General features: G+C 42.9%; 1 protein-coding gene across 2 annotated transcripts in view; it reads right to left on the bottom strand.

Moving 5' to 3' along the window:
* Positions 1-18,879, bottom strand: part of USP30 (ubiquitin specific peptidase 30) — an 811,144-nt gene that overhangs the window by 107,782 nt on the left and 684,483 nt on the right. For both annotated transcript variants that reach the window (XM_044068521.1, XM_044068522.1), the window contains exon 12: positions 18,348-18,459. In XM_044068521.1, the coding sequence (XP_043924456.1) occupies positions 18,348-18,459 (112 nt within the window). The remainder of the gene's footprint in view (positions 1-18,347; positions 18,460-18,879) is intronic.

Raw genomic sequence — 18,879 nt, forward strand, 5'->3', positions numbered from 1 at the left:
TCAATGCAAATTGGACTGCTAACATCTCTTTCAAGTTGATATGTAGATGTTGAAGTCTGGCAGGCCACGTGTCTTGTACCCATTTTCCATTTAGATGAGCTCCCCAAGCTTTGTCTGAGGCATCTGTCGTAAGAATCTGACTCGCCTCTGGCCGGGTCACAGAGAGTCCCTTGTTTAGGTGACATTCCTGAGCCCACCACAAAAACTCCTTCTGAATGCAAGGTATTATCTGAATGACAGTGTCCAAATCTTGGCAGTGCTGTGTCCAAACATTTTTGAGATACCATTGTAACTTCCTCATATGCAGTTTGGCATTGGGAAGCACCAGAATACAAGATGCCATGAACCCCAAGGCTTGAAGGACTGTCCTTGCAGTCAGCCTGGACTGATGAGACAATTGACGGAAGTACAGGGAAATATTCTTTTGTTTGTCCGGGGTCAAAAAGGCCATCTGGGATGCTGTATTCAGCCTCACACCCAGAAAGCACATGTCCTGAGAGGGTACTAGACTGGACTTTATTTCGTTCACAGAATACCCCAGGCATCTTAGCACTGCTATCACATACTGTAAATGATGAAGAAGTTCGTCCCTTTCTTGGGCCAGAATCAGGCAGTCGTCCAAATAAGGATAGATCTGTATTCCTCTCAGCCTGAGGAAAGCTATCACTGGAGCCAGAACTTTCGTGAACACTCTGGGCGCAGTAGATAAGCCAAAGGGCAATGCAGAGAACTGATAATGAGAAGTCCCAGCCCGAAAACGTAGATACTTCCTGCAGCTTAGCCTGATAGGAACATGAAGATAAGCTTCCTTGAGATCCAGAGTCACCATCCAATGGTCTTTGCCCAGCAGAGGTAAAAGCTGTTGTAGAGTCAACATTTTGAACTTGGGAATGTCCAAATAAGTGTTGAGGATAGATAAATCTAAAATTGGTCTCCACTTGTTCCCCTTCTTTGGTACTAGGAACAGGCGAGAATAAAATCCTAGGCCCACTTCTGGCAGAGGGACCGGTTGTATGGCTCCTATTTGCAACAACAGAGAAATTTGTTTGTGAGCTTCTAGTCTTTGCTGAGGAGGAACGTCTGGCATGCCTTTGAACGGAGGCAAGGTATGGAAATAAAACCTGTAACCCTGGTGTATGATATCCAATACCCATCTGTCTTGGGTAACCAGACTCCAATTTTCCTTGAAGAGCGCCAACCTTCCTCCCAAAGGTGCTGCCAGGCAAGAAGGATCTGGCAGCTGAAAAGGTAGGTCATTGGGCCTGTTTACGAAAGGACTGGCCCCTGCCCTCACCCGAAGATTGTGCAGGTGAACTCCCTGTTCTAGGCCTGAAGGAGCTCTGAGATCTGCCTCTACCACGTCTAGATCTACCCCTAGACTGATCATAAGAAGGGTACGTCCACCCCTTAGCAGGCCAATTCCTACTAAATTTTGGAGGCTGAACTTGCAAAAAATCTTTAACAGTCTGCATAGATTTAGCTTTGTCTTCCATTTTCTTCAAGACTGACTCCACAGGAGAACCAAACAACACATCAGACTGTAAAGGAGCATCCAAAATCCTTGCCTTAACATGTTCAGATAAATTCTGATCCCTCAGCCAGGCGTGCCTGCGAAGAACTGACCCAGTGGCAGCCACCCTAGATGAGGCCTGTACAGCATCAAAACCACATTGTAACGAATGCTTGCCCACCTGTTCAGAGACATGCACCAAATCTTGCAATTCTTTACACTCAATACCTTCCGCCAGAGCATCTACCTTAGACTTCAATTGAGAAAGGAGATAATTTTGATATTTCAACATGTGAAACTGGCAATTCAAAGCCCTCATAGCTAAGGTGGAAGAAGTATAGACTTTCTTTCCCCATCTATCCAAAGCTCTGGCTTCTTTATCCGAAGGAACCGGATTTTTTACCACAGAGGCCTTAACACCCTTAGGTCCCTGACTAACAGTTTCTGGGTCCGCCCTAGGACTCTTATAAAGAAACTTATGAGCCTCAGGCACCCTGTAATACCTGTCTGGTTTAACAGGAGCAGGAGGCAAAGAATCAGGATTAAGTGAAGCTTCTGCAAACACATCTTCCACAACATCCAGAACAGGTGGAATAGCTAAAGGCCTATGCTGGGGCAAAAGCAAAAAATCCCTAAGCCTTTTCCTGGAATCAGAGAAGTCCTGACCTTCCCACTTAAAATGCTCCCTCATGGAATGAAGAGTCTCTGAAAAAGAAAAATCCTCTGGAGGAGAAGCAGAAGGAGTAGAATCATCCACATCAGAATCAGAATAAGGAGAATACTCCTGCAAGTCTTCAGCCGAAGACTTTGACACATCCGAAGCCTGCTCAAAACTCCCCAACTCTGGTTCAACCCTAGGCCTCTTATCAGGAGGGGGTAAAGAACCTCTAATCAATGTAATTAAATCCTCTGCCATTTTAAGCATTTGCTTCTTGGGCACAGATCCTGAAGTGCTAGGAGAGACCCCAACAGAAGCTAAACCTGGCCTGCCCCTGGGAGAAGCCTTGGAAACAGAAGGAGAGGGCCTAACCACCTTAGGAAGTGAGGGGAGTATAGTAACCTGAGAAGCCCCTTCAGCTTGACCTGCCTCCTGAGAGGCCACATCCTGCAATATCAAAGTTTCCCCCTGAGATACCAGAGAAGTCTCCGGTGGAACCACCGGTTCCACTGACGCCACTAAAGGACCGGCGTCCGGTTTGGACGACTCTTCTAACCTGGGTTTAGCTGCTTTGTCTTTGCGCTTCTTCGAAGAAGCGGGCGTCGGAGCATCCGACGGCATATTATAATTGCACCGCTTCCCAAAGACCAACCTGGCACAATCTAACCTTCGCTTAATAGTGCGTTTATTGAACCTAGCACAAAAGCGACACCCAACAACGTCGTGCTCAGGCCCCAAACAAGGAATACACAAAGTATGATAATCTCTATGAGGTATCTGTTTCCCACAAGAAATACACTTATTCACTTTTTCTGACATCCGGTAAACCACTGAGGCAAGAAAAAACTAAAATATTCCGCAACAGAGTACTTAGCCAACTCTGACTCGGTCTGAAACTCCGAATTCGAAAAATTCCAGAACGCCAACCGGCACTTGCAATGCTGCTTCTGCATCGGACCATGCGGCAAAAAAGACTGAGGATATGACGTCGGTCATGCGCATTTGTACCCTGACGTCCTGATGTCAGTCTTAAGCGCCTTGACCGACGTCAGCCTTATACTTCGATATTCGGGCCGACCGAGGACAGCGGACTACCCAAGTGTAAGGACTGCAGCAATGTGAGATGAAGAACATCTAGTCCATTCTTATCCAACAGCTCACATAAGATTCATTCTCTTCCACAGAAAACTGGCTAGCAAAACCAGACCTAATACTAAACCCCCAAAAGACAAAACATATCCTTTTCAATCAAAAGTCTCACACCAAATGCAAAGTTAACTTTCAAATTTGCTCTGTAAATAAAAAAAATATTGAAATAATCTCCAATAGTAAATTATAGGGGTTATAGTAGTACTCTGACTGAAAGCAGCCGGATAACATTAGCATCCACCGACCTACTGCCTACATTACTGCATTCCTCCCCTAGTTTCACCAAACTCCACTCTACCCTAACAACTTAACTAATGCTATAATAAAATAGAAAAATTGCTTTCAACATGCCATTCTGTACACACCTCTTTACTGCCATCAGGTACCCAAATTGCCTTAAGCAACCTCACTTACTCTTAACTTCAGTTTGCACACAGATTAGTTTTTCAGCCTCAAAAATGCCCTGTCCTAAATGGTACACTACAACTCCACTCCACCAAAACAGCTCTCTGCTCCACTGCCAAACATCTCTTCTTAATTCACAAAGCTCACAACAAAACAGGAAATGCTCTTTACTCCAATTGTATCTCAAAATCTTGGAAAGCAATTCCCCCTACAATCAAACTCCTCAACAATGCACATATTTTCAAAGATAAATTAAGTGTTTCTGTTTAACTTCTAGCTATGCCCCTTCTATTCCACAAGATGAATTATTACTAAACTACCTCTCCTATGTACATATACAAGCAATGACTATCTCTTCTCTTATTTTTTTTGTTTTATACTCTTCTTTTGACAAAATGGATACAATGTACTATTACTTAACTACACCCAATGCTGACTATGCTGCTGCAAAAATACTTGTGTATGTCAAAATTACCTGCTTTATTTATCCTCACTTTGTATGCAATGCTGGTAATGCTACCTGAGCATTCTATATATTGTATACTTTTACTGTAAACAGTCCTCATGGAGCTTTGTATGTAATGCTATGTGTTACTATGTTGTATATGTACTACTATTGTTTCTTGTGGAGTCTTTCTTCCTGGACCTCCTCTCAAAAATGGCTTGTTTGCCCAGTAAGACTTTCCTGGTAAACAAATATAAATAAATAAATTAAATTGAAAACAAAAAAGCTTAAGCGTGAACCATGTGATTAAGTCAGATGATTATGTGATGTTCTTATTTAAACTGCTTTTTTAACATTGTCATTTCAGTGTGATGAAGTCTCTGTGGTGAGATGAACTTGCTCTCTGAACCGATTTAATATATTTTACATTTTATTCTTATGTTTTTGTGGAAAGTCTCAAAAATCAAATTTTCCTGCATAACAAAGGCATTATTTCTTCTGCCATCAGATCTGGTTATATTGCCCACCAAAATTGCTCTTGACAATTCTGCCATTTTTTTCAACTGACTGTAAACAGGTAATGTTATAAAACACAAACTGGCACCCTAGTCACTGTGCAGTGTGCTTTCTTATGCAGACAACCATGTGCACACAAGCTTTGTGCCTCACTGCTTAAGACTCAAGGGTCTGCAGCTCAATCTTGACTTCCACTTAATTTGTGCTGAGTTTGGGCATTATCTGACTATCTAAATGGGTTTTCTTTAGATAGACCAACTGCTTCTGACCTCCCCAAAACATGTTAAGCGATTTGCTACTCTAAACTGTCAATCTATACTGAATTTACTATTGCCCCTACATCTAGGGCTTTGGATGAAAAGGGTCTGGAACAGATTAGATATCTATCAGATAAAAGTAAATTAAAAATATCTGTAGCTATTTCGAGAGGAAGACAATGTGGCTGAAGCTACCTTACCGTGAAGAGTAGTCAGAAGTGAAATCTTCAGCATTTGTTAGAGAGCTATGAGGTACACAATAGAATAGAATAGATGACCAAAATTTGATTAGTAGCCTGGATGGTGCTACAGAAGCTACCCTAGCAGGATTGGGGAGTCAGTGGTTGAGGCTGGTTTGCCCATTACAGGAGACATAAGTTAATTCAAGTCCCACCACAGTAATACCATCTAGAAGGGCCTAATACTGTGCAACAACACACAGGGACTTGTGGTATGAGCCTGGCCAAAGAGTATGTGTATTTCACTAAGCATTATGACTGTACAGAAGAACTCAGTTATGGCACCACGACATAGCCAAGCACTGCAGTTCACCTGCTGAGTGACTGAGATGGATGCTAGGAGCACTAAAAGAAAATCCTCATCTCCCACAGAAAATGCTCTCCCTGGCTCTCACTTCTTCCTCTTAAAATGCTAGGAACAACAAGGGATAAAAGGACTAATTAGGACATGGCTTGATGGTGGTAAAGCAGAAATATGGTTAAAAAAAAGAATAATTTAGAAAAAAGTGTGTCAAACTTCTTGTCTCTGAAGCTCTTACATTGGTGTGTATTACTTTCCTGTATGCACATTTGCTGCTGTGTGTACTATAAGTCATTGTTGGGCTCTTACTACACAAAAGGACCGAAGAAAGAACCACTAAGGTCTAGTGACACTACAAACTGAACGATCTGGGGGAGTTATTCAAGAGGAAGATGGCCAGCCCTTTACATGGCCCTCAGCACTGAGCAGAAGCTGGTGGAGTCATCACAGGGTAGGAGGGATGCACAAAACAAAACGGAAAGACAGGATATATTTTCTAGGATGAGGAACTATCCCTGATGATGTGGCTAAAATATAAACTTCATTAGAGGAAGAAAAATAATTTAGCTCTACATACTTTACAATTTACATGCTTACTGCACTTTTATAGCACATTTACTTATTTTTGAAAAAACGATGTAAACTACTGGATCTTGTGCATTCTGACTGATCTCAGTCCTCTTACTGTTACTGGCTTATCTGAGCTTCAGCTCAGCTTCTTGTAGCAGCTTATCATGTCTTGTTTTACTGCATTTCTGCCCCCTGTTCATCTGACTCCTTTCACCTCTGGATTCAGTAAGACATAGATTAGCATGGCTAACTGTATACTTAAGTAGCCCACTGGCTGCTCCAAGATGACCCATGTCTTGTTTTTGAGCCATGAAAGTCAAAGTTCTATTTGACCTCCTATCTCTTTGCAAAACCAGCAGCTTTGCAAGCACCAAATACTAGAGACCTAAATCTACACCAGCAAATAAACCTGACTTGCTGGAGGGATAGATTCCTAACTCAATGTATTCTCAGCCTATGGGAAAAAAATTACTACAGATGAAACAAAGTACAAATCTTGATGACTGGATGGATAGAGACATTTGCATCAGGGTTATCACATACGGCTCTGCTGAAATTCAGAGTTTGGCATGACTAAGAGCTCAAAAAGGAGTGGCAAAAACTTTTTTAAGTATGTTGATGTAAAGGTTCATATGGATAGGCATCTTAAGATCCCCATGATTGCTTGCCTAGTATTGATCCTGTAAATAGAGAAGTTATGTACTCACAGTGACGTTCCATGTTTGTAGTCCATCTCGCCCTTCATTCTTACATATGGGTTTGGAGCCAATCCTCGGCTCCGACTCGGCCAATTAAAAAGTTCGAAGTCTCTAAGTTGGCTCGTGGCAATGTATGTATCCCATAATGCACTAGTAAGAATCCCCAGATCTTGGTTGCTGCTGTCTATAAAAGTGATATAAAGTATTTCCACAAGACATTACAAAGATGAAAGGTCTCCAGCCCTAAGGAAGATAGACACTATCTTGTCTCCAGATCCTCCAAGGTTACATGGACGGGGGTAGGTGGGTGGATTCGTAAGAATGAAGGGCGAGATGGACTACAAACATGGAACGTTATGGTGAGTACATAACTTTTTATGTTCTGTAGTCCTATCTCGCCTTCATTCTTACATATGGGATAGCGTCCCTAGCAACTTTTTCTCGGGTGGCTCACGGGAATATACTCCTAAGAACCGTGGAACCAGAGGCCAAGTCCAATTTGTAAAGAGTAATAAAGGTATGAGGGGTAGCCCAAGTTGCTACTGCACATATACTGCCCATTGGAATTCTGGCTTGAAAAGCGGCAGATGTGGATATAGATCTGGTGGAATGAGCTTTAATTTTGAATGGGAGTTCTTTGTCATTCAAAGAGTAAATAAAGGATTTGCAACTTGAAATCCAGTTAGATAGCGTTATCTTAGAGACTGGCATTCCTTTTCTCGTCTCCGAAAAAGATACAAATAATTGGACTGATCTCCTAAACTCTTTGGTTCTATGTAGACAGAACCTTGACTGTGTACATCAAGTTGAAACTTATATTCCGCTTTGTTTGTATGATTTGGAAAGAAGACTGGCAGTTCAATAGTTTCATTAATGTTTGATTGTGAACAAATCTTGGAGATGAAGGAAGGGTTAGTGTGAAGGGAAACTCTGTTTCTATGAAATATCAAATAAGGAGGTTTGACTGAGAGTGCTTGCAGCTCTGACACTCTTCTGGCAGATGTAATGGCTACCAGAAACATGATCTTCCATGAAAGGAACTGTAAATCATATGTATGTGAAGGTTCAAAAGGTGGCAAGGTAAGTTCTGAAAGAACAAAATTTAGATCCCAGAGAGATATAGGTTCTTGAAAAAGAGATCTTAGTAAGGTATTGCCTTTTAAAAATGATCTACACAATCTGTGAGCCATAAGATTAGGTTCATGTTGTCCCAATGAAAATTGGAGATAGCTGCTAATTGAACTTTGATTGTAGCAGCAGCCGATCCCTGATGAAAAAGTTCGGTTAGAAATTTTAACACTAAGGGAATGGAGGCTGTATATGGATCTATGTTCTTAGCTTGTGCCCAGAGAGAAAATCTTTTCCATTTGTAGCATACAATTTTCTCGTAGAAGGTTTATGAGAAGATGTCAGGATATGTGTAACCGCAGGGGAGAAATCATGAAGCCTGACTAGGGATGGAAGTGGAGCAGCCACGCTGTCAAGTTGAGGGTGTGGAGACAGGGCTGGAACGTGCCTGACATATGTGTCAGAAGGTCTGGTAATGGGTCTACAGTCCATGGATCGTCCAAAAGGTGAGGCCCGAGAAGGGGGAACCAAATCTGATGAGGTCAGTAAGGAGAATCATTCTGCTTCCCAAAGTCTTTGCTTTCTGGATCACTTTCGATATTAGTGGAAAGGGAGGAAAAGCATAAAGATGTCCCGAGGGTCAATTGTGGACAAGTGCGTCTCTCGGTGTCTCCCCCGGGGGGGGGGGGGTGATAAAGGTGAAGTAGCTGCTGCATTTGGTGTTCATTAGTGTGGAAAATAGATCACGGCAAGGCTGTCCCCATTTGCAGAAAATCTGTTCGACGACTTTTCGATTCAGAGACCACTCGTGAGGCATCAAGATTGCCCTGCTAAGCTTGTTGGCTATCACATTGGTTCTCCCCGGGATATACGTTGCAACTAGAAAGCGTTGGGAAGATATTGCCCACTGCCAAACACGTAGAGCCTCTCGAAATAGGGGATGGGATCTGGTTCCCTCTTGTTTGTTTATATACCATACCACTGACATATTGTCTGATTGGACTGCTATTCTCCCTAGAGGAAGAAAGTCGTGAAGTGCTTGCAATGCTAGTAGCACTGCTCTCATCTCTAGAACATTGATATGCAAGTGAGCCTCGTGTTCTTGCCATGTGCCTTGGACTGTCCTTCCTAGATAATGCCCCCCCACCCTATCTGGGTGGCATCCGTGGTCACAGTAGCAACGGGTTGGCGAGGAATGAATGGTCTCCCTATCGTTAGTTGATTGGACTGGATCCACCAACAAAGGTCCTTTTTGCAAGATTCCATTATTAAAATGGGATGAGACAGAGACAGTTGCTGAAGAGACCACTAGGAAAAGAGTAGCCGTTATAGAATTCTCATATGTAGTCTGGATAGCGGTACTAGAGTTATAGTACAGGCCATGATTCCTAGACATTTGAGCACTGTCTTCACTTTGACCTTGTGTTGGGGAAGCAGGCTGTATATTTGTTGTCTTAGATTTTGGACTATGAAGGAAGGTGAGCCATCACTGCAACTGTGTCTATTTTTGCGCCTATACAAGTCACATATTGAGAGGGCGACAAGGCAGACTTTTCCCAATTTATAGTAATGCCTAGCTGAGTGCAGACTCAGATGGTTGAATCCCTGGCTTGTAGAAGTAGGTGCCTGGTGGTGGCAGTCAGGAGCCAGTTGTACAGGTATGGAAACATTTGGAATCCAAGACGTCTCAAGTGAGTCGTTACTACCGCCATGCATTTGGTGAACACCCTGGGGGCTGTGGTGAGACCAAAGGGCAGAGCACGAAATTTGTAATGACTGACTCCCAGCTGGAAGCGTAAATGACTCCTCGATGCTCTGTCCATTTTTATGTGGTAGTACGCATCTTGGAGGTCTATGGAGCACATCCAATTGTCTTTCCCAAACAGAGGGGGTTATAGACTGCAGTGTTACCATTCGGAACGTGGACTTCTTCACTGATTCGTTTAACTTGCTGAGATCCAAGATGGTCCCCCCAGTCCCCTGTTCATTTTGGCACTAAAAATAATCTGGAGTAAGTTCTGAATCCTATCTGGTCTGTGGGGATGGTTTGGATTACTCTCTTTTGAAGCAACGTTTGGACTTCTATAGATACTTGATCCCTGTGATTGGGTGGAATATCTGGGATTTTTTGGTTAGATGAGGTGGAAAAGAGAAGCGTATGGAGTATCCTCTGGAAATCACTCTTTGTACCCACTTGTCTAGTGTGATGTCGTGCCAGGCTTTTGGGTACAAAGATAAGCGACCCCCGACTGGCTCCAGAGAAGTGCAGTCGGGCCCCATTTCAGGAGCGCTGATAGGGATGTCCACAAAAGGAATCGTGGCCACCCTGGTTTTGCGGACACCCCCTGCCTCTAGGGCACCATCTACAATTATTTCCTCCTCCTCTACCTCTGGAGAAGGAATCACCTTGTGCGTCTGGGAAGAATCTCCGAGATTTCTTGAACCACATTTTTCTGCCTCTCTGACCTTTAGGACACGGTCTAGAAGGGATGGAAAAACGTACTCCCACTGCAGAGAAAGTCTTCCCTTCCTGCTCGCATCTGGTGAGTGTATCTTTTACCTTTGGTCCAAAGAGAGAGGAACCATCAAAGGGGACATTGGTAAATGTAGATTTGAAGGGCTCCGCAAAGTTACATAAGCGCATCCAGGAGTGCCTCCTAAGGGAAACTCCTGAACCCGCTGCCCTGCTCGCTCCATCTGCTGTGTAAGATATCAGCCTCATGGAGGAGTTAACAATAGAGTTTAAGGTGGACAACTGAGCAGTAACCTTCTCAGGGACTCCTTCAGCTAATGTACCTTGGAGAGTATCTCCTAGCTCCTTTAGGAGATCTCTTTGAAGCCTAGTGAAATGGGTGAGGTAATTCAGCGATCTGAGTGTAAAAGCCACTGAAGAAAAAAATATGCTTCCCGTATCTGTCCATCGTTCGAGACTCTTTGTTCAGTGGGTGGACAGATGAGGAAATTTCTGCTAGTTCCTTCTTTGTGGCTGCTGCCACCACCATGGCATCTACAGGCACACCTTTGGTCAAAAACTCTTTTTCTCCAGGAGCTGAAAGAAATTTGTTCGGCCTTCTGGGGACTGGTTCCATGGTGTCAGGAGTTTTCCCACACCTTTCGACTCACCAAATCTAACAGCTCAACGAAAGGTGGAGACACCCAAGAGGTTGAAGGTTGAGACCCGAAAGCCTTCAGGTACACTGACACCTCATCAGAAGGGGTGATGGTGGGCTAGCCGCCTCTCTGTTTAAGGATCTCTAGGATATCTACAAAGGAGATATCATCACAGGATGACCTAGGGGACCCTTCTGACTCCTCGAGGTCAGTGTCAGAGGTGATGGACTCATCAGGGGAGTCTTGTGCTTCCTCTTGCAAGTTCTCTTCTGAGGAGGCTCCTCAGAAAGATATTTTGGGGAGTTCTCGGATGACTGGGGGCCACCCAAGCAGGGCTCCTGAGGCTGCGGGTCTCTGCTGTCAAGAGAGAGAGATGGTGCTGAGACAGAGGTTGGAGCTTGAGGGGGAAGAGCATCAGTACCCTTGTGTGGAGTTGAAGATCTAGACAGCATGGCTCTTCATCATCTCGAAGGCAGATCTCTCCGGCTCTAAGGACACCACCGGTTCCGAGGAAGTGGAAGTAGCCCTCAGCTCCAGAGTGATCGACTCCGAGACAGATGTAGGATCTGAGCTCAGCCGAGTCGACGCACCGAGAGGTAGACTCGGAACCGAGGAAGTTCGGGTCCTAGCATCCCCATCGGGGCAGACTGGTGAGCTTCAGCTCCTGGACACCAGGGACGGCACCAAAGGTGTCAGAGAGGAACTCGGCTCTGAGACAGACAGTTGGGGTGCTGAAACAGATGGCTCCACAACAAACGGCACCGACAGCTCTGGTTCCGATGGACTGACGTGGCTTGGAGGAGGAACAGAACCAGGTAATATGGCCTTAGACGGCTCCGGAACCGATTGGGTCAGAGCAGACAACAAATTTGCTAGCGCAGATGACTTCAAACGTCTAAGCAACCACTCTCTCAACATCCTCCTCAGAAAGACTCCTGGAGGATCTGGAAGACAAGGTAGGGGATCGATATCTCTGCAAAATTGGAGATCTGAGTGTCGGGGATACCAGTAATAAATCTCTTGACTGGCTCCAAGGTATGGATTCAGTTATCGGCTCTGAAAAACTTGGGACGGAAACTGGAATGTCTATGTCAATAACCTTGACCGGCTCTGAAGGCAGAGGAGCCAAAGAGGTAGAAGGCTTGTCAATTTTGGCAACCTTTCTCTGGAGGTCCTGATTTAACAGTCGGTGAAGGAGACTGTTTTTTTACAGACTTGACCACCTTTTTTTTAGAAGAGGGAGACCTAGAATGAGAATAGGAAGAACTGGCTAAATCCTCCTCAAAAGAAGGTTTAAGGAGACCTTTCAAGATCAGTTTGCTCTTCCTTTCCTGGAGAACCTGGGAACTAAAAGAATGGCAAAAGGTACATGCCTCCTGAAGATGCATGACTCCCAAACAATAGACACAAATTCTATGCCAGTCAGTCAAGGACATTTTTTTTGTGAGCATTTTAAGCATTTCTTGAAACCCAAAGGTTTATGGTCTTTAGTTTCCTTAGACAAACTACCACAACAACAATCACAGATTATAAGTGTAGAAAGATAATAAGAAGAGAGGACAAGGTCCTCTAACTTAAAAGGGCCTAGCCCTGCTCAAGAAAACAACACAAGGGTGAAAGACAACAGAGGACTAGGTCCTCTAACTTAAATGGGCCTAGCCCTGCTGAAGAAACAACACGCAAGGGAAAGATGCAATAGAGGACTAGGTCCTCTAACTTAAACGGGCCTAGCCCTGAACAGAGGGGTAGGCGAGATAGAATAAACAAGCACAGACAAAGGCTATAATAGGTCCTAACTAAAAAACGGACCTATGCCTAAGAAAGATTAGCAATAACTAGCACACAGAAAACGAAGGGATACTACTAAGGAAGGCCTGCGGAAGCGACAGTCAAAAATCAGCAACAACAATTTGCTATAAAAATTCAAAAACACACTAACTACTACAAGTTAACAACAGTAAGCTATCAATACTAGACTATTAAAGTCAAAAAAGAGCACTATGAAATATTCGAATAACAAAATATTCCAACTTAGCCACGGCCAAGAAAGAGAACACTTCTGAACTCGTAGATGCGGCAAACAAGATATGGGGATTACTAGTGCATTATGGGATACCTACCTTGCCACGAGCCAACTTAGAGACTTCGAGCTTTGTAATCGGCCAAGTCGGAGCCGAGGATTGGCTCCGAACCCATATGTAAGAACGAAGGCGTAATAGACTACAGAACATACTATATTCTGCAATGAGTGAATGATTTCAGGATCCTCTACACTTGTCTTTTTGTGTGCAGTGGATCTACTGACTTGTGTACCCTCTTGAAGGATTGTTCATTTTCTTTCAACTGGCCTGACTGCAGAGCTGAACATGCCAGAAGCTTCTGGTAATTTCTGAAGAAATATCAGATGACTGGCCAATCTCGACTTGAATCTTATGGCTGTCCTATAGTGACTTGCAGCTTTAAAACCTTTCAGAAAGTGATGCTCAAATGGAGAGCGTGGATCTTCCAGAAGAATGCATCTGACAAATTTATTGCAATCAACGGTGGTAAGCTAAATCTTTCTGCTGACTTGAAACGTTTAGATCCTAACTTAATTTCATCTATAGACCATCCTCTCTCATGGGGCTGTGCTTTGATGGATCATTTCTATCTCACCTCTTAATCTCAAGAGCAGCTACATTTAACAATATAGTAGCACTGTTTGGCTTAGTTGATTTAATATTATTCTAATCAATTTTATTTTACTAGTTTAAGGAATCATGTCAACAGATTGACAACTTATTCTTTGAGTGCCATCCTACAAAATTAACCTGCTGAAACCACTTTCAGCAAAAACTGGAGTAAAGCTTTTTTTTTATTTTTGCAGGTGGCAAGTCCCCCCTGCACCTCTCATGTAAAGGGGACACTTCCACACTCCTCAGACTTGCAAATATGAACTGTAAGATAACAACAGTGAAGAAAATCCCACTGTCACTGGAAAGTTATTTCAGCAAGTTAACTCAGCTGTATCATCTCTCACTAAGGGTGCTCTTTCTACTGACACAGTTCGTACTTTAATCTCATTGTTACATTTTAACTATCATTATAAACCTCTTCACTTTGAAAGTACAATTATAGTTTTACTTGTATTCAATCTACCTTGATATGATCAGATTTATATTGACTTAAAGGTAGCATTTATGCTAAATGATGTTCAGTAGAAAAAAAAATAGCCCAAACTCACTTTCAGCAATCTCAACAAAAAGCTTATTTTGCAGGGGGGGGGGGGGCAAATTCCCTTGCACTGCCACCCCAACTTATACATATCAACTCTGAAGTCATAATAATACTTGGAAAAAGTGCAATTTCTAATATTATCAAAAGTAGTTTTCAGGTATTTTTTCTATAGAATGGCATTTGATGCTAATGTCTTTGGTAGCTTGTTTGTAACTGCACGCAAATATATCACCAGCAAATTAAAACGCATGTTTTTGGAGAGGAAGGCTTGTTCCCTGCACCCCCCACCACCTCCACAACCCTTTTGCTTTATTATTCACACTCCAAAGGTACCACAACACAAAGAAAGTACAGCTGTGTAAGAACTTAGCATAACAGTAGATGTCCTTCTGATGACTATTGCAGGATTCCTGACATATGAGCTGTCACTGCAGGTGTCTGTCCAGGGTACCAAAGCTTTACCTTCCCTAGGTCGTACATTCAATGCATGACTTCAGCTCATATGTGTTGGGATATATAGACAGATGTATGAGCTTGGATCCTCAGACTAACTCCAAGCCAGCAGCCTGAACGCAACTGAGAGAGGAGACTGGCCAGCTAGGGATGGGTGTAGCTGGAATAGGTAAGAAAACTCACATTTCCATGTAAGAGAGCAAAGGCTAAAGAAAAGGGCAACAGTAAAATGAAGGTTGAAGTGAGAAAAGGGGAATGGAGGATGGGATGGGATGTAATACCGCAACAGTGGTCAGTAAGACATCTACTGTTATGGTAAGCTCTTACACAACTGTGCTATGTCCTGACTGAAATCACTGTTGAAGTTCTCCTGACACATGGGTGAGTCCCAGAGCTGAAGCAGGAAGGGTGGCTGGCTACTGAGTGGAACAGTTGTCCAGCAGTCCAGACATGATTTTCCCAAGACATGGCACAGCCATCCCTGATGATGGCAAGGACCCACTTAACTGTGGTAATAGTTTTCCACCTGGTCAGGCAGAGCGACATTCTTTGGAAAGAAGGATAATTGGGGGGGGGGGTTGGAAAAGGGTAAGTGGTGCTGCAGAATTAGTCATAGATTTTTGCTCCAAAGGCGGGCCCTCCCAGTTGCAGGTTCTGTATGTTTTTTTTTCACAGTATCTTTTCCTTGGGGATTTCTTTTGTTTCTGAACTGTCCTAGGATCCCTTCTAATGAGGGAGGTATATTTAGACGGGCAGTTCCTGAGGACAGAAGGATTCCTCTGTACTTGTTCAAGGTTTTATCTTGGTCTTGGAGAGTTCTGAACAGGCTGGTCACCTGAGGGCCAAACAGTAAGTCTTTGTCCAGGGCAGAGTCTAGAATTTTAGATTTGAAACCCACATGCAAAGGCTGTCTATGAAGCCATGCATATCTGCAAATAATAGATCAAGTGGCAGCTGCCCTAGAAGAAGCATCCATAGCACTGTAACTGCAATTAATGATGTGTCTGGCAATATGAGTGGCCTGCAAAAGTAAGTTCTGCATTTGATGCTTAGACTCTGCTGTAGCAGGGTCCAGCATAGCTTTGTTTAAAGAATTTAGGACAGACATTAAATAATCTGCCATTTAAGTCTGGTAATTAATTGCTCTAAAGGCAAGGCTAGCTGAGGTATAAACCTTCCTTCCCTATGTATCTACAGCCTTACTATCTTTGTCAGTAGGTAGGGCATTTGCACTGAGCAGAAGCTAGGAAGGCTTACCTAAAAAGAGAGAGATACTGAAGAATGGTCTGCCACTGGGTTCTTGTATAAATATTTAAGGTCACCAGGGACCTTGTAAAATCTGTCTCGTTTCTTAGGAGCTGTTGAGAATCAGATGCAGAAGTGGTGGACTAGAAGGTGTTCTGGAAAGCCTCAAGGTCAGGAAGGAGTGGGGAAAGGGCAGGGATACCAATGTCCAAGAGTGTGCAATACATCTTCTGAACATCAGCAATCTGAGTGGATTGCCATTCAAAGTGTTTCATTGTGTTCTGTATAGTCTCTCCAAGGGAAGCTTCCTCAATAGAGGAATCCAGAGAAAGGAAGTCCTCTTTGTTGGAAGAGATTTGCCCTGGAGAGTGCAGCTGAGAAGAATAGTCCAGAGAATGTTCGGAGTCATAGTCCCGTTACTCAAGAGAAGAGGAGGAACAGGACTATGACTCTGACCATTCTCTGGACTATTCTTCTCAGCTGCAGTCTCCAGGGAATGGTCAGAGTCATAGTCCTGTTCCTCACCAGAAGAAGAGAAAACCAGGGTAGGTTGTGCCTGTAAGTTGTGGAGACCTAAAGGTTGGGGGTTTTAAAGACATAACAGCTTTAGACAACCACTATGAGAAGTCTATCTACTCCTTCTACCTAGCTGCTGAGGAAGAGGCCACATATTTAGTCTTCCTCTTTTTTTTTTTTTTTTTCTTTTTAGGTGTGACATCCACCTGGATGAGAAGCAGAGGTTCAGAATCCTGTATGACTTCTATTAGAGAGCCTTGGATGTCTTCCCTAACTAAAATGTGAGGGATGCTGTTCTTTCCTTTGGAAATGATGAGATGCAGTTGCTTAGATGTACCGGCATTCTCCAAGGCCTCAGGAGCCATACTGGCCTCTGACAAGGCTTATAGCAGGCACCTGAGAAGAAGCCTGATGTACCACTTGATTCTGCAACCTCAACAAGAACATCAGAGTCAGAAACGGACTGCAGATCAGTTTGATGCCTTTTAGTTTTTTCTTTGGAGGCTGAGAGACATCAGAGGATGTACAGTCAGCCACCTTGGACTGGGCCAAGCATTTAAGACACTGGGTTTAGAGAACGGTGTTAAAGTAGAAAGCCTTGTCCTAATGGCTTTTGGAATGAATGATTAACAGTTTGAGCAAGCTTTGTGATCATGTTACAGGCCTAGGCAAAAAAAGACATATGGTATACAAGTCCTTGTAAAGAATTTGTCTACCACACTTGCACGTACCCCTCCTAGCTGACATTTACAACTTTCAACAAAATATTGTAAGATAAAAAGGAAGGTTTCCCTGTGGGACACTTATCTGGATAAACAAACAAAGCAGTTGCCAACAACCAAACAGTAACGAGTCTGACAGATGCATGACCTCCATTTGGGCTGGTGGCGAGTTAGTCTGAGTATCCATGCTTGTACATCTGTCTATATATCGCAACACACATGAGCTGAGGTTATGTGCTGGACTATGGCTTAAGGCAAGTAAAGTTTTGGCAGCCCAGACAGACATCAGCGGTGATGACCTATACGTTAGGAATAATGCAACAGTGATTTCAGTCAGGACATCAATAACAAAAAGTATAACAGAAATGATTTCTTCTTTGTTAGAGTTGCTCTGTTCTCAAAATAGGAAAATAATGAAAAGCAAGCCTACAGATATTGCTACAACATACAGCACACAAGCAAAAACAAGAAAACATATATCAAGCATCCATGCTTCAGCTAATAAGGCCAGGGCAAACTAATCTCAAAGACATGAAGGGAGGCCATCTTGAGTCACTGGTAAAAACAGACCAGCATATATAGCAGAACTTTTTTTTTTTTTAAACAAAAAATGGTTTAATAAACATGAAGCAAATGTAATCTGTTACAGAACTATGCTTCACATGAGGAAAGTTAATGTAGATTCAGCAAAAACTGTGACCAATACAACTGCAACTGAAACTGAAACTGCTGCTTCTCTGTAGCTATATCACTGCAGGAAATTGCTCTAAGGCAGAGGGATTAAATGGACATTATCTTTAGGAAAACCACTTCAGAGATGCTACCATATGTTGGTAAAGGATGTATTTTTCATTAACAAAGTACATGGCTAACTTAGTGGATACACTTCTAGAGGACGGTTTTGTAGAAAGACATACAAATATGTGTTAGCTTTATGAATAATGGCTAGTCTGGGATAACAGCAAAGAGAAAAATAAGGACTGAGAAAGAGATACTTTGGATGAGAACAAAGGACCAGTGGAAATTAGCAAGTGGTGCCACTTAAGTCACAGTGTAGGAAAGAATGTATAAGATAACAGCCATGAAGATCTGAGGCATAAACTGGATTCCAACCAGTTGAAGAGTTCTGATTTATCTCTGCTAGCCTTTAACATCAAGCTGTCTCCCTTTCACAATCACTATCAATGTCTGATCTCACAATTTACAAAATCTCACTTGTTCTTCCATGTACACAGCAGCTTTAAAAGCACAGCAGTGTTGCTCCTTACCTAAAGTCAGAAACGAAAGGAAGAGGTGATGTTGCAAAAGGTGATGATAAAATGGCTGAAGGTCCTGCTCCATTTAGCAGCAATGGCTTGAGGTCATTTGGTTGGTCCAGCACTGTAAATGCAGAAAACAAACAGAGATGCTGAAAACATCATTTAAAAACTGCTACAACAGTCAAAAAAGAAAAATAAATTATGTGGTGTAAAAGCATCTTGAATAAGCAAAAGAAGCATGGCAGAAAAAACAGGATACACTACACCTACTATAACAAAAAACGTTTCTATGAGATTTGTTTCAAGAAAACAAGGATTTCAAGGAGGATTATACTTATCTTGAAGTTTTAAAGCCCAATAATTAGTAATATCTGCAGCATTCCCACTCTGTATACAAGCTCAATGGACACTGAAGGTTGTAGAATAGTTTCAACAACACATATAGTAATTTTCTGAAACACAGAATTTAGTCATGCAGAATGTATAGGTAAGAGGAGGATGTGAATCTTCTTAACATGCACAAAGATTCACATTTGGATGG

The sequence above is a fragment of the Protopterus annectens genome, chromosome 4.part0 (assembly GCF_019279795.1).
Source record: "Protopterus annectens isolate FY-2018-M chromosome 4.part0, PAN1.0, whole genome shotgun sequence".
NCBI lineage: Eukaryota > Metazoa > Chordata > Ceratodontiformes > Protopteridae > Protopterus > Protopterus annectens.